At 48.3% G+C, this 15,492-nt stretch overlaps 1 protein-coding gene across 3 annotated transcripts in view; it reads right to left on the bottom strand.

Annotated features, from left to right (window-relative positions):
• LOC115126507 (neuropilin-2-like) overlaps positions 1-6,944 on the bottom strand; it is a 69,011-nt gene extending 62,067 nt beyond the window's left edge. For all 3 annotated transcript variants that reach the window (XM_065019659.1, XM_065019662.1, XM_065019655.1), the window contains exons 1-2: positions 6,838-6,944; positions 5,533-5,694 (exon numbers count right to left, since the gene is read on the bottom strand). In XM_065019659.1, the coding sequence (XP_064875731.1) occupies positions 5,533-5,694; positions 6,838-6,913 (238 nt within the window). In that variant the 5' untranslated portion in view covers positions 6,914-6,944. The remainder of the gene's footprint in view (positions 1-5,532; positions 5,695-6,837) is intronic.
• Between the last annotated feature and the right edge of the window lie 8,548 nt (positions 6,945-15,492).

Here is a 15,492-nt window from a genome sequence, read left to right as displayed (position 1 = left end):
TCTGCCTGTGAGGGAGAACCCACAGTGATCTGCCTGTGAGGTAACCCACAGTGATCTGCCTGTGAGGGAGAACCCACAGTGATCTGCCTGTGAGGTAACCCACAGTGATCTGCCTGTGAGGGAGAACACACAGTGATCTGCCTGTGAGGTAACCCACAGTGATCTGCCTGTGAGGTAACCCACAGTGATCTGCCTGTGAGGGAGAACACACAGTGATCTGCCTGTGAGGTAACCCACAGTGATCTGCCTGTGAGGGAGAACACACAGTGATCTGCCTGTGAGGTAACCCACAGTGATCTGCCTGTGAGGGAGAACACACAGTGATCTGCCTGTGAGGGAGAACACACAGTGATCTGCCTGTGAGGTAACCCACAGTGATCTGCCTGTGAGGTAACCCACAGTGATCTGCCTGTGAGGTAACCCACAGTGATCTGCCTGTGAGGGAGAACACACAGTGATCTGCCTGTGAGGGAGAACCCACAGTGATCTGCCTGTGAGGTAACACACAGTGATCTGCCTGTGAGGGAGAACCCACAGTGATCTGCCTGTGAGGGAGAACCCACAGTGATCTGCCTGTGAGGTAACACACAGTGATCTGCCTGTGAGGGAGAACCCACAGTGATCTGCCTGTGAGGGAGAACCCACAGTGATCTGCCTGTGAGGGAGAACCCACAGTGATCTGCCTGTGAGGTAACACACAGTGATCTGCCTGTGAGGTAACCCACAGTGATCTGCCTGTGAGGTAACCCACAGTGATCTGCCTGTGAGGTAACCCACAGTGATCTGCCTGTGAGGTAACACACAGTGATCTGCCTGTGAGGGAGAACACACAGTGATCTGCCTGTGAGGTAACCCACAGTGATCTGCCTGTGAGGTAACCCACAGTGATCTGCCTGTGAGGTAACCCACAGTGATCTGCCTGTGAGGTAACCCACAGTGATCTGCCTGTGAGGGAGAACACACAGTGATCTGCCTGTGAGGTAACCCACAGTGATCTGCCTGGTAGGTAACCCACAGTGATCTGCCTGTGAGGTAACACACAGTGATCTGCCTGTGAGGGAGAACCCACAGTGATCTGCCTGTGAGGGAGAACCCACAGTGATCTGCCTGTGAGGTAACACACAGTGATCTGCCTGTGAGGGAGAACCCACAGTGATCTGCCTGTGAGGTAACCCACAGTGATCTGCCTGTGAGGTAACCCACAGTGATCTGCCTGTGAGGTAACCCACAGTGATCTGCCTGTGAGGGAGAACACACAGTGATCTGCCTGTGAGGTAACCCACAGTGATCTGCCTGTGAGGGAGAACACACAGTGATCTGCCTGTGAGGTAACCCACAGTGATCTGCCTGTGAGGTAACCCACAGTGATCTGCCTGTGATCTGCCTGTGAGTAACCCACAGTGATCTGCCTGTGAGGGAGAACTGCACAGTGATCTGCCTGTGAGGTAACCCACAGTGATCTGCCTGTGAGGGAGAACCTGTGACACAGTGATCTGCCTGTGAGGTAACCCACAGTGATCTGCCTGTGAGGGAGAACACACAGTGATCTGCCTGTGAGGTAGGTGAGAAGGGAGAACACACAGTGATCTGCCTGTGAGGTAACCCACAGTGATCTGCCTGTGAGGTAACCCACAGTGATCTGCCTGTGAGGTAACCCACAGTGATCTGCCTGTGAGGGAGAACACACAGTGATCTGCCTGTGAGGTAACCCACAGTGATCTGCCTGTGAGGGAGAACACACAGTGATCTGCCTGTGAGGTAACCCACAGTGATCTGCCTGTGAGGTAACCCACAGTGATCTGCCTGTGAGGGAGAACACACAGTGATCTGCCTGTGAGGTAACCCACAGTGATCTGCCTGTGAGGGAGAACACACAGTGATCTGCCTGTGAGGGAGAACACACAGTGATCTGCCTGTGAGGTAACACAGGCCGTGTGTGCGCTTGCATGTGAGTGTCTGCCTTGTGTGTGTATCCTGAGCCGTAGTGCACACCTTCCCCTCAGAGGAGCTAGCTAGACTAATGGGTCATTTCTTCTTCTCTCTCTCTGTGTGTGGTGAGCAGGAGGCCCCAAGCACACATTGGTGAATGTGAAGATCAGACAGTATCTCCGTCCCAAACGGAACCCTCTATGGTACACGACGTCTGATGGGCGCTGGTCAAACATAAAAGGAAAAATGGGTTTTGGACACAGACAAGGTCAGCTAGTGTGTTGGAGGCTGTGTGCATTCATAGTGTCTCCCTGTTACAGCCTGGTGTGTTGGGCCTGAGAGAGAGTGCTGGATCAGCCGTCTAGCAGAGTGTCACGCCCTGGCCTTAGTTATCTTTGTTTTCTTTATAATTTTGGTTAGGTCAGGGTGGGACATGGGGGAATTATGTTTTTTTTGGTCTATGGTTTTTTGTATGTTTCTGGGGCTGTTTCCTTTCTAGGTAGTTTGTAGGTCCATGGTTGCACAGATTGGTTCTCAATTAGAGGCAGGTGTCTATCGTTGTCTCTGATTGGGAACCATATTTAGGCAGCTATATTCTGTGGGTGGTTGTTTCCTTGTCTGTGTTTGTTTCACCACACAGGACTGTTTCGGTTTTCACATTTATTCTTTTGTATTTTCTAGTGTTCTCGTGGATATTAAAGCTGTTGAACACTAAACCACGCTGCATTTTGGTTCTCCTCTCCTTCAGCGGAAGAAAGCCGCTACACAGAGCCGCCGTCTAACGCCCAGAGTGTGCAAAGGGTGGCTACTTTGGAGAATCTCAAATATAAAATAAAAATATAAGTTTATGATTTTTTTTAACACTTTCTTGGTTACTACATGATTCCATCTGTGTTATTTCAAAAGTTTTTGATGTCTTCACTATTATTCTACAATGTAGAAAATAGTAAAAAATAAAGAAAAACCCTTGAATGAGTAGGTGTGTTCACACCTTTGACTAGTACTGTATATATAGCAATCAATTACTAAATGTTCCTTTCAATCTCTCACGCAGATTTTAGCAGAGATGCAGAGAAGCACATTTAGTTTCATAGAAAGAGAACCACCAGTCAAGAGGATAGAGACAGCTCAAGAGGCTTTAGATATGCAAAAATAGACCGTACATTCAAATAGAATTTCAGTTGTTTGGAAGCTAAATTCCCCCCAGCCATCCTCACGTGCTTTGCACCTCCTCAGATTGTTGGGGTTCATGACGCCGCTGGGGGTGTGTGTGTGTGTGTGTGTGTGTGTGTGTGTGTGTGTGTGTGTGTGTGTGTGTGTGTGTGTGTGTGTGTGTGTGTGTGTGTGTGGAGTTCAGATGGGAAAGTCAGGCCACGGGAGAAACAGGACTGGGCTGGAGCTCAGGAAGTAGAGGAAAGAGAGATGGGGGAGGGAGAAGGAAGCGAGAGAGAGAGAACAATAGCATCTTAGTGGTGTTAAGGTAGGGCCCATGGGACAGGAGATGTGGAGTTATGGAGAAGATACAGGTGGATAGAGGTAGATAGAGGTAGATAGAGGTAGATAGAGGTAGATACAGGTGGATAGAGGTAGATAGAGGTAGATACAGGTAGATAGAGGTAGATAGAGGTGGATACAGGTAGATACAGGTGGATAGAGGTAGATACAGGTAGGTAGAGGTAGATAGAGGTAGATACCGGTAGATAGAGGTAGATATAGGTAGATAGAGGTAGATAGAGGTAGATACAGGTAGATAGAGGTAGATAGAGGTATATAGAGGTAGATACAGGTAGATACAGGTAGATACAGGTAGATAGAGGTAGATACAAGTTGATAGAGGTAGATATAGGTAGATACAGGTAGATAGATAGAGGTAGATATTAGGTAGATACAGGTAGATATAGGTAGATACAGGTAGATACAGGTAGATACAGGTAGATAGAGGTAGATATAGGTAGATAGAGGTAGATACAGGTAGATACAGGTAGATAGAGGTAGATAGAGGTAGATACAGGTGGATAGAGGTAATAGAGGTAGATACAGGTAGATACAGGTAGATACAGGTAGATAGAGGTGGATAGAGGTAGATACAAGTGGATAGAGGTGGATACAGGTAGATACAGGTAGATAGAGGTAGATAGAGGTAGATACAGGTAGATACAGGTGGATACAGGTAGATAGAGGTAGATATAGGTATGGTGGAACAAACTCCCTCACGACGCCAGGACAGCGGAGTCAATCACCACCTTCCGGAGACACCTGAAACCCCACCTCTTTAAGGAATACCTAGGATAGGATAAAGTAATCCTTCTCTCCCCCCCCCCCCTTAAAAGACCTAGATGCACTATTGTAAAGTGGCTGTTCCACTGGATGTCATAAGGTGAAAGCACCAATTTGTAAGTCGCTCTGGATAAGAGCGTCTGCTAAATGACTTAAATGTAAAATGTAAATGTAGAGGTAGATACAGGTGATACAGGTGGATACAGGTAGATAGAGGTAGATACAGGTGGATACAGGTAGATAGAGGTAGATACAGGTGGATACAGGTAGATAGAGGTAGATACAGGTAGATACAGGTGGATACAGGTAGATAGAGGTAGATACAGGTGGATACAGGTAGATAGAGGTAGATACAGGTAGATAGAGGTAGATAGAGGTAGATACAGGTAGATAGAGGTAGATACAGGTAGATACAGGTGGATACAGGTAGATAGAGGTAGATAGAGGTAGATAGGTGGATACAGGTGGATACAGGTAGATACAGGTAGATAGAGGTAGATAGAGGTAGATAGAGGTAGATGCAGGTGGATACAGGTGGATACAGGTAGATACAGGTAGATAGAGGTAGATAGAGGTAGATACAGGTAGATAGAGGTAGATAGAGGTAGATAGAGGTAGATACAGGTAGATAGAGGTAGATAGAGGTAGATAGAGGTAGATACAGGTAGATAGAGGTAGATACAGGTAGATAGAGAGATACAGATAGAGGTAGATAGAGGTAGATAAAGGTGGATACAGGTAGATACAGGTAGATACAGGTAGATACAGGTAGATAGAGGTAGATAGAGGTAGATACAGGTGGATACAGGTGGATACAGGTAATACAGGTAGATAGAGGTAGATAGAGGTAGATAGAGGTAGATACAGGTGGATACAGGTAGATAGAGGTAGATACAGGTAGATACAGGTGGATACAGGTGGAGTGACAGAAGGAGGGGATGGGGCGGATGGCATAGGGGGCATAGGGGGATGGGGAGGAAGGCATAGGGGGAGGCATAGGGGGGCATAGGAGGATGGAAGGCATAGGGTGGCATAGGGTGGGGGCATAGGGGGGGGGGCATAGGGGGATGGGGCGGAAGGCATAGGGTGGAGGGGGCGTAGGGGGGCATAGGGGGGATGGGGCGGAGGCATAGGGGGATGGGGGGGAGGCATAGGGGGAGATGGGGCGGAAGGCTGTACACTGCCATAAAGAGGGATACATGTTACTGTCGGCTTCAGGATTCTGACAGATCCAGGATCCAAAAACCAGGTGTCACCTCTCTATAAATGTCAGTGTGTCTCCTATCCAGTGATGACCAGATGACTGTAAATGTGAGCGGTACTGACCGTCTTTGGGCAGAGAGAGAGGTAGATCCAGACTGGGTGTTAGACCAGAGGAGAGGCTGCCGCTGTGGAGAGACCAGCTCAGCTCTGACATGCTGTCTGGGATCCAGCCACACAGACTGGACTCAAAGTCACACAGACCGCCCAGAGACCACACAGTAGTGCCTAAAGATTAGGGGTAGAGAGGGTAAAGGAGAGAGAGATAACAAGATAAGTTAAACCCATTACATTTAGCCTAGTTCCTACCACGGTGCTGTTTCCTACACTCCTTTTGGGAGAACACACACCCATGGCCTTGAACGAGGCTTGTTAGAGATTAGCATGCAGCATTAGCGCTGAGCCCTGACACCTACTGATAGAGGTCTAGATTATAGATTAAACAACAGGAGTGCTGGGCTAACGCTAGCTACAGTTAGCCTCATCAGCATGGAGCCCTACACCCTGGAATCACCCCTCAGAAATCAGCAGAGAAGAGAGAAGCAGAGACACACACATACAGCGTAATGTTAGCATTATAATGTTAGCGGCATAATGTTAGCGGCATAATAATAGCATTATAATGTTAGCAGCATAATGTTAGCACTATAATGTTAGCGGCATAATGTTAGCACTATAATGTTAGCGGCATAATGTTAGCATTATAATGTTAGCGGCATAATGTTAGCATTATAATGTTAGCGGCATAATGTTAGCATTATAATGTTAGCGGCATAATGTTAGCATTATAATGTTAGCGGCATAATGTTAGCATTATAATTTTAGCGGCATAATGTTAGCATTATAATGTTAGCGGCATAATGTTAGCATTATAATGTTAGCGGCATAATGTTAGCATTATAATGTTAGCGGCATAATGTTAGCATTATAATTTTAGCGGCATAATGTTAGCATTATAATGTTAGCGGCATAATGTTAGCATTATAATTTTAGCGGCATAATGTTAGCATTATAATGTTAGCGGCATAATGTTAGCATTATAATGTTAGCGGCATAATGTTAGCAGCATAATGTTAGCACTATAATGTTAGCGGCATAATGTTGGCACTATAATGTTAGCATTATAATGTTAGCGGCATAATGTTGGAAGAGAGACAGCTCATTTCTGGGACGGAGCGTCAGTTTACGCTGCTATTAGTTGAAAACACACAAGAGCACAAATCCAGCGCACACACAGTGGACTAACCACCTCCTCATTGGGGCACAGGATAGGTAGCTCAATCAATGATGCTGATCAGACAGATCGTGATCAATACGTGTCTGAGCCTTACACCACGGTGAGGCCCTGTGTGCGTGTGTTACAGCGTGTACCTGGTCCTCTCGAGGCAGCGGTGGTCTCCTCTAGTCTAGGCAGTGGGGTTGTGGCAGTGTCAGGAAGAGTAGTCATTTCTATAGAGAGGAGAAATGAGCAGAGGGGATGATTAACTTTATCGTACAATTGTACACGAGGTTCACCGGAAAATAGACCTCTGCTTTACACTAAACCCCTGAGTACCAGCAACAAGAGTCTGTGTCACCTCTCTACCGTGTGAGGTCGTAGTGTAAACAACAACACATCTCTACCGTGTGAGGTCGTAGTGTAAACAACAACACATCTCTACCGTGTGAGGTCGTAGTGTAAACAACAACACATCTCTACCGTGTGAGGTCGTAGTGTAAACAACAACACATCTCTACCGTGTGAGGTCGTAGTGTAAACAACAACACATCTCTACCGTGTGAGGTCGTAGTGTAAACAACAACACATCTCTACCGTGTGAGGTCGTAGTGTAAACAACAACACATCTCTACCGTGTGAGGTCGTAGTGTAAACAACAACACATCTCTACCGTGTGAGGTCGTAGTGTAAACAACAACACATCTCTACCGTGTGAGGTCATAGTGTAAACAACAACACATCTCTACCGTGTGAGGTCGTAGTGTAAACAACAACACATCTCTACCGTGTGAGGTCATAGTGTAAACAACAACACATCTCTACCGTGTGAGGTCGTAGTGTAAACAACACATCTCTACCGTGTGAGCCAGGGAGGTCGAGAGGTATGGAGGTAGGAAGGTCGGGAGGTCAGGAGGTCGGGAGGTCGGGAGGTATGGATGTAGGGAGGTCGGGATGTTGGGAGGTATGGAGATAGGGAGGTCGGGAGGTCAGGAGGTCGGGAGGTATGGAGGTAGGGAGGTCGGGAGGTATGGAGGTCGGGAGGTCGGGAGGTGGGGAGGAAGGGAGGTATGGTGGTAGGGAGGTTGGGAGGTACGGAGGTAGGGAGGTCGGGAGGTCGGGAGGTAGGGAGGTTGGGAAGTACGGAGGTAGGGAGGTCGGGAGGAAGGGAGGTAGGGTGGTCGGGAGGTATGGAGGTAGGGAGGTATGGAGGTAGGGAGGTCGGGAGGTATGGCGGTAGGGAGGTCGGGAGGTATGGCGGTAGGGAGGTCGGGAGGTAGGGAGGTCAGGAGGTAGGGAGGTCAGGAGGTAGGGAGGTCGGGAGGTATGGCGGTAGGGAGGTAGGGAGGTCGGGAGGTCAGGAGGTAGGAGGTTGGGAGGTAGGGAGGTAGGGAGGTTGGGAGTTTGGGAGGTAGGGAGGTCGGGAGGTAGGGAGGTGGGGAGGAAGGGAGGTATGGCGGTAGGGAGGTCGGGAGGTAGGGAGGTCGGGAGGTAGGGAGGTATGGCGGTAGGGAGGTTGGGAGGTACGGAGGTAGGGAGATAGGGAGGTACGGAGGTTGGGAGGTACGGAGGTAGGGAGGTCGGGAGGTAGGGAGGTCGGGAGGTATGGCGGTAGGGAGGTTGGGAGGTACGGAGGTAGGGAGGTCGGGAGGAAGGGAGAAAGGGAGGTCGGGAGGTATGGAGGTAGGGAGGTATGGAGGTAGGGAGGTCGGGAGGTATGGCGGTAGAGAGGTCGGGAGGTATGGAGGTAGGGAGGTCGGGAGGTATGGCGTTAGGGAGGTCAGGAGGTAGGGATGTAGGGAGGTATGGAGGTAGGGAGGTCGGGAGGTCAGGAGGTCGGGAGGTCGGGAGGTAGGGAGGTCGGGAGGTAGGGAGGTCGGGAGGTCGGGAGGTAGGGAGGTTGGGAGGTAGGGAGGTAGGGAGGTCGGGAGGTAGGGAGGTTGGGAGGTAGGGAGGTAGGGAGGTCCCTCTATGATGGATGTCTACTCTCAGTGACATGGCAGCCTGCAGTATCACACAGTGTTGAGCCAACCCACCACAGTACAGTCTCACTCTGCCTGTCGTCCTCAGTCTCACTCTGCCTGGTGTCCTCAGTCTCACTCTGCCTGTCGTCCTCAGTCTCACTCTGTCTGTCGTCCTCAGTCTCACTCTGCCTGTCGTCCTCAGTCTCACTCTGTCTGTCGTCCTCAGTCTCACTCTGTCTGTCGTCCTCAGTCTCACTCTGTCTGTCGTCCTCAGTCTCACTCTGCCTGTCGTCCTCAGTCTCACTCTGTCTGTCGTCCTCAGTCTCACTCTGTCTGTCGTCCTCAGTCTCACTCTGTCTGTCGTCCTCAGACTCACTCTGTCTGTCGTCCTCAGTCTCACTCTGTCTGTCGTCCTCAGTCTCACTCTGTCTGTCGTCCTCAGTCTCACTCTGCCTGTCGTCCTCAGTCTCACTCTGTCTGTCGTCCTCAGTCTCACTCTGCCTGTCGTCCTCAGTCTCACTCTGCCTGTCGTCCTCATTCTCACTCTGCCTGTTGTCCTCAGTCTCACTCTGCCTGTCGTCCTCAGTCTCACTCTGCCTGTCGTCCTCAGTCTCACTCTGTCTGTCGTCCTCAGTCTCACTCTGCCTGTCGTCCTCAGTCTCACTCTGTCTGTCGTCCTCAGTCTCACTCTGTCTGTCGTCCTCAGTCTCACTCTGTCTGTCGTCCTCAGTCTCACTCTGCCTGTCGTCCTCAGTCTCACTCTGTCTGTCGTCCTCAGTCTCACTCTGTCTGTCGTCCTCAGTCTCACTCTGTCTGTCGTCCTCAGACTCACTCTGTCTGTCGTCCTCAGTCTCACTCTGTCTGTCGTCCTCAGTCTCACTCTGTCTGTCGTCCTCAGTCTCACTCTGCCTGTCGTCCTCAGTCTCACTCTGTCTGTCGTCCTCATTCTCACTCTGCCTGTTGTCCTCATTCTCACTCTGCCTGTTGTCCTCAGTCTCACTCTGCCTGTTGTCCTCAGTCTCACTCTGCCTGGTGTCCTCAGTCTCCCTCTGCCTGGTGTCCTCAGTCTCCCTCTGCCTGGTGTCCTCAGTCTCACTCTGCCTGTCGTCCTCAGTCTCCCTCTGCCTGGTGTCCTCAGTCTCACTCTGCCTGGTGTCCTCAGTCTCACTCTGCCTGTCGTCCTCAGTCTCACTCTGTCTGTCGACTCCTCAATTAGTGTCAGCTGCTTGCTGTTGTACTGTGCTTTTTTGCTTCTGAGTGTACGTTTATAGAGTTTTAACTCTCTCTCTCTCTCTCTCTCTCTCTCTCTCCTTCTGTCTCTCTCTCTCTCCCCCTGTCTCTCTCTCTGTGTCTCTCTCTCTGCACCACATAACTCTCTCTCTCTCTCTCTCTCTCACTCCCTCTGTCTCTCTCTCTGTGTCTCTCTCTCTCTGCACCACATAACTCTCTCTCTCTCTCCACCATAGAAGGGAAACCACTGCCACAGTACTGCCACACACACAGACAAATACAGAAGCACTCACTTTTCACTCACCACTCACTCACTCACCACTCACCACTCACTCACCACTCACTCACTCACTCACTCACACACTCTCTTTTCTCTCTAGCTCAACACAGCTGGGAACGATCTCAGAGCACATGGCCTTGTGCAAACTGTTTAAAGAATGCTAACAGAGGATAAAACCAGTCCTTATGGAGACCAGCAGGATGATGGCGTACTGGGTGTGTTTGTGAGAGAGGGAGAGTTGCCCCGTGGCCGACGTAAAGGAACTGAAGTACCACTACCTCATCACATCAGGGTGGTCTGGCTGGAGGAATAACCCCACACTACCTCATCACATCAGGGTGGTCTGGTTGGAGGAATCACCCCACACTACCTCATCACATCAGGGTGGTCTGGTTGGAGGAATCACCCCACACTACCTCATCACATCAGGGTGGTCTGGCTGGAGGAATCACCCCACACTACCTCATCACATCAGGGTGGTCTCGCTGGAGGAATCACCCCCCAGTACCTCATCACATCAGGGTGGTCTGGCTGGAGGCATCACCCCACACTACCTCATCACATCAGGGTGGTCTGGTTGGAGGAATCAACCCACACTACCTCATCACATCAGGGTGGTCTGGCTGTAGGAATCACCCCACACTACCTCATCACATCAGGGTGGTCTGGTTGGAGGAATCACCCCACACTACCTCATCACATCAGGGTGGTCTGGTTGGAGGAATCACCCCACACTACCTCATCACATCAGGGTGGTCTGGTTGGAGGAATCACCCCACACTACCTCATCACATCAGGGTGGTCTGGCTTGAGGAATCACCCCACACTACCTCATCACATCAGGGTGGTCTGGTTGGAGCAATCACCTCACACTGCCTCATCACATCAGGGTGGTCTGGCTGGAGGAATCACCCCCCACTACCTCATCACATCAGGGTGGTCTGGTTGGAGGAATCACCCCACACTGCCTCATCACATCAGGGTGGTCTGGCTGGAGGAATCACCCCACACTACCTCATCACATCAGGGTGGTCTGGTTGGAGGAATCACCCCCCACTACCTCATCACATCAGGGTGGTCTGGTTGGAGGAATCACCCCACACTGCCTCATCACATCAGGGTGGTCTGGCTGGAGGAATCACCCCCCACTACCTCATCACATCAGGGTGGTCTGGTTGGAGGAATCACCCCACACTACCTCATCACATCAGGGTGGTCTGGCTGGAGGAATCACCCCACACTACCTCATCACATCAGGGTGGTCTGGTTGGAGGAATCACCCCCCACTACCTCATCACATCAGGGTGGTCTGGTTGGAGGAATCACCCCACACTGCCTCATCACATCAGGGTGGTCTGGTTGGAGGAATCACCCCCCACTACCTCATCACATCAGGGTGGTCTGGCTGGAGGAATCACACCACTGTACCTCATCACATCAGGGTGGTCTGGCTGGAGGAATCACCCCCCACTACCTCATCACATCAGGGTGGTCTGGTTGGAGGAATCACCTCACTGTACCTCATCACATCAGGGTGGTCTGGCTGGAGGAATCACCCCCACTACCTCATCACATCAGGGTGGTCTGGTTTGAGGAATCACCCCACACTGCCTCATCACATCAGGGTGGTCTGGTTTGAGGAATCACCCCACACTGCCTCATCACATCAGGGTGGTCTGGCTGGAGGAATCACCCCCACTACCTCATCACATCAGGGTGGTCTGGTGGAGGAATCACCTCACTGTACCTCATCCCATCAGGTGGTCTGGCTGGAGGAATCACCTCACTGTACCTCATCCCATCAGGGTGGTCTGGCTGGAGGAATCACCTCACTGTACCTCATCACATCAGGGTGGTCTGGCTGGAGGAATCACCCCACTACCTCATCACATCAGGTGGTCTGGCTGGAGGAATCACCCCACTCTACCTCATCACATCAGGGTGGTCTGGCTGGAGGAATCACCCCCCAGTACCTCATCCCATCAGGGTGGTCTGGCTGGAGGAATCACCTCACTGTACCTCATCACATCAGGGTGGTCTGGTTGGAGGAAATACCCCCCAGTACCTCATCACATCAGGGTGGTCTGGCTGGAGGAATCACCTCACTGTACCTCATCACATCAGGGTGGTCTGGTTGGAGGAATCACCCCACTGTACCTGCTGGGCTGTGTTGTGAGTCTCCATGAGTCATCTTGATTGGTGGGCTGTGTGAGTGGTGCTTGGTCTAGTGTGTTAGGGTGACAGTCCCCCATTTTGTCCCGCTTCCCCCCAACAACAAACATTTAATCAACGAATTGAAACTGTTGTTGTTGTTGAGCTCTGCTACTCAATGTCATATCGTCAACCAGTCACAGAGGACAGTTAATTACTTACAAAAAGCAGTTTTAACAAACATACAAATATATATATATTTGTATTAGTAGTGTTGGTGTCTATCTGTATCAGTAGTGTTGGTGTCTATCTGTATCAGTAGTGGTGGTGTCTATCTGTATCAGTAGTGGTGGGGTCTATCTGTATCAGTAGTGTTGGTGTCTATCTGTATCAGTAGTGTTGGTGGCTATCTGTATCAGTAGTGGTGGTGTCTATCTGTATCAGTAGTATTAATGTCTATCTGTATTAGTAGTGTTGGTGTCTATCTGTATCAGTAGTGGTGGGGTCGATCTGTATCAGTAGTGGTGGTGTCTATCTGTATCAGTAGTGGTGGGGTCTATCTGTATCAGTAGTGGTGGGGTCTATCTGTATCAGTAGTATTAATGTCTATCTGTATTAGTAGTGTTGGTGTCTATCTGTATCAGTAGTGGTGGGGTCGATCTGTATCAGTAGTGGTGGTGTCTATCTGTATTAGTAGTGGTGGTGTCTATCTGTATCAGTAGTGGTGGTGTCTATCTGCATCAGTAGTGGTGGGGTCGATCTGTATTAGTAGTGTTGGTGTCTATCTGTATCAGTAGTGGTGGTGTCTATCTGTATCAGTAGTGGTGGGGTCTATCTGTATCAGTAGTGTTGGTGTCTATCTGTATCAGTAGTGTTGGTGTCTATCTGTATCAGTAGTGTAGGGGTCTATCTGTATCAGTAGTGGTGGTGTCTATCTGTATCAGTAGTGTTGGTGTCTATCTGTATCAGTAGTGTAGGGGTCTATCTGTATCAGTAGTATTAATGTCTATCTGTATCAGTAGTGTTGGTGTCTATCTGTATCAGTAGTGGTGGTGTCTATCTGTATTAGTAGTATTAATGTCTATCTGTATCAGTAGTGTTGGTGTCTATCTGTATCAGTAGTATTAATGTCTATCTGTATCAGTAGTGTAGGGTCTATCTGTATCAGTAGTGTTGGTGTCTATCTGTATCAGTAGTGGTGGTGTCTATCTGTATCAGTAGTGTTGGTGTCTATCTGTATCAGTAGTATTAATGTCTATCTGTATCAGTAGTGTTGGTGTCTATCTGTATCAGTAGTATTAATGTCTATCTGTATTAGTAGTGGTGGTGTCTATCTGTATCAGTAGTGTTGGTGTCTATCTGTATCAGTAGTGTTGGTGTCTATCTGTATTAGTAGTATTAATGTCTATCTGTATCAGTAGTGGTGGTGTCTATCTGTATCAGTAGTGGTGGTGTCTATCTGTATCAGTAGTGTAGGGCGGAATCTGTATCAGTAGTGTTGGTGTCTATCTGTATCAGTAGTGGTGGGGTCTATCTGTATCAGTAGTGGTGGTGTCTATCTGTATCAGTAGTGTTGGTGTCTATCTGTATCAGTAGTGTAGGGGTCTATCTGTATCAGTAGTATTAATGTCTATCTGTATTAGTAGTGTTGGTGTCTATCTGTATCAGTAGTGTTGGTGTCTATCTGTATCAGTAGTGTTGGTGTCTATCTGTATCAGTAGTGTAGGGGTCTATCTGTATCAGTAGTATTAATGTCTATCTGTATTAGTAGTGTTGGTGTCTATCTGTATCAGTAGTGTTGGTGTCTATCTGTATCAGTAGTGGTGGTGTCTATCTGTATTAATAGTGGTGGTGTCTATCTGTATCAGTAGTGTAGGGGATGATCTGTATCAGTAGTGGTGGTGTCTATCTGTATCAGTAGTGGTGGTGTCTATCTGTATCAGTAGTATTAATGTCTATCTGTATCAGTAGTGTAGGGGTTATCTGTATCAGTAGTGGTGGTGTCTATCTGTATCAGTAGTGTTGGTGTCTATCTGTATCAGTAGTGTTGGTGTCTATCTGTATTAGTAGTGTTGGTGTCTATCTGTATCAGTAGTGTTGGTGTCTATCTGTATCAGTAGTGGTGGTGTCTATCTGTATCAGTAGTATTAATGTCTATCTGTATCAGTAGTGGTGGTGTCTATCTGTATTAGTAGTGTTGGTGTCTATCTGTATCAGTAGTGTTGGTGTCTATCTGTATCAGTAGTGTTGGTGTCTATCTGTATTTAGTGTTGGTGTCTATCTGTATCAGTAGTGGTGGTGTCTATCTGTATCAGTAGTGTAGGGGTCTATCTGTATCAGATCAGTAGTATTAATGTCTATCTGTATCAGTAGTATTAATGTCTATCTGTATCAGTAGTATTAATGTCTATCTGTATCAGTAGTATTAATGTCTATCTGTATCAGTAGTATTAATGTCTATCTGTATCAGTAGTATTAATGTCTATCTGTATCAGTAGTATTAATGTCTATCTGTATCAGTAGTGGTGGTGTCTATCTGTATCAGTAGTGTTGGTGTCTATCTGTATCAGTAGTGTTGGTGTCTATCTGTATCAGTAGTGTTGGTGTCTATCTGTATCAGTAGTATTAATGTCTATCTGTATTAGTAGTGTTGGTGTCTATCTGTATCAGTAGTGGTGGTGTCTATCTGTATCAGTAGTGGTGGTGTCTATCTGTATTAGTAGTATTAATGTCTATCTGTATCAGTAGTGTTGGTGTCTATCTGTAATAGTAGTATTAATGTCTATCTGTATCAGTAGTGTAGGGTCTATCTGTATCAGTAGTGTTGGTGTCTATCTGTATCAGTAGTGGTGGTGTCTATCTGTATCAGTAGTGTTGGTGTCTATCTGTATCAGTAGTATTAATGTCTATCTGTATCAGTAGTGTTGGTGTCTATCTGTATCAGTAGTATTAATGTCTATCTGTATTAGTAGTGGTGGTGTCTATCTGTATCAGTAGTGTTGGTGTCTATCTGTATCAGTAGTGTTGGTGTCTAATGTATTAGTAGTATTAATGTCTATCTGTATCAGTAGTGGTGGTGTCTATCTGTATCAGTAGTGTTGGTGTCTACCTGTATCAGTAGTGTAGGGGTCTATCTGTATCAGTAGTATTAATGTCTATCTGTATCAGTAGTGGTGGTGTCTATC

This window comes from Oncorhynchus nerka, linkage group LG1, assembly GCF_034236695.1.
Source record: "Oncorhynchus nerka isolate Pitt River linkage group LG1, Oner_Uvic_2.0, whole genome shotgun sequence".
NCBI classification, from domain to species: Eukaryota; Metazoa; Chordata; class Actinopteri; order Salmoniformes; family Salmonidae; genus Oncorhynchus; species Oncorhynchus nerka.
The sequence above is the reverse complement of the archived record's forward strand: the minus strand, read 5'-3'. Positions and strand labels throughout refer to the sequence as shown.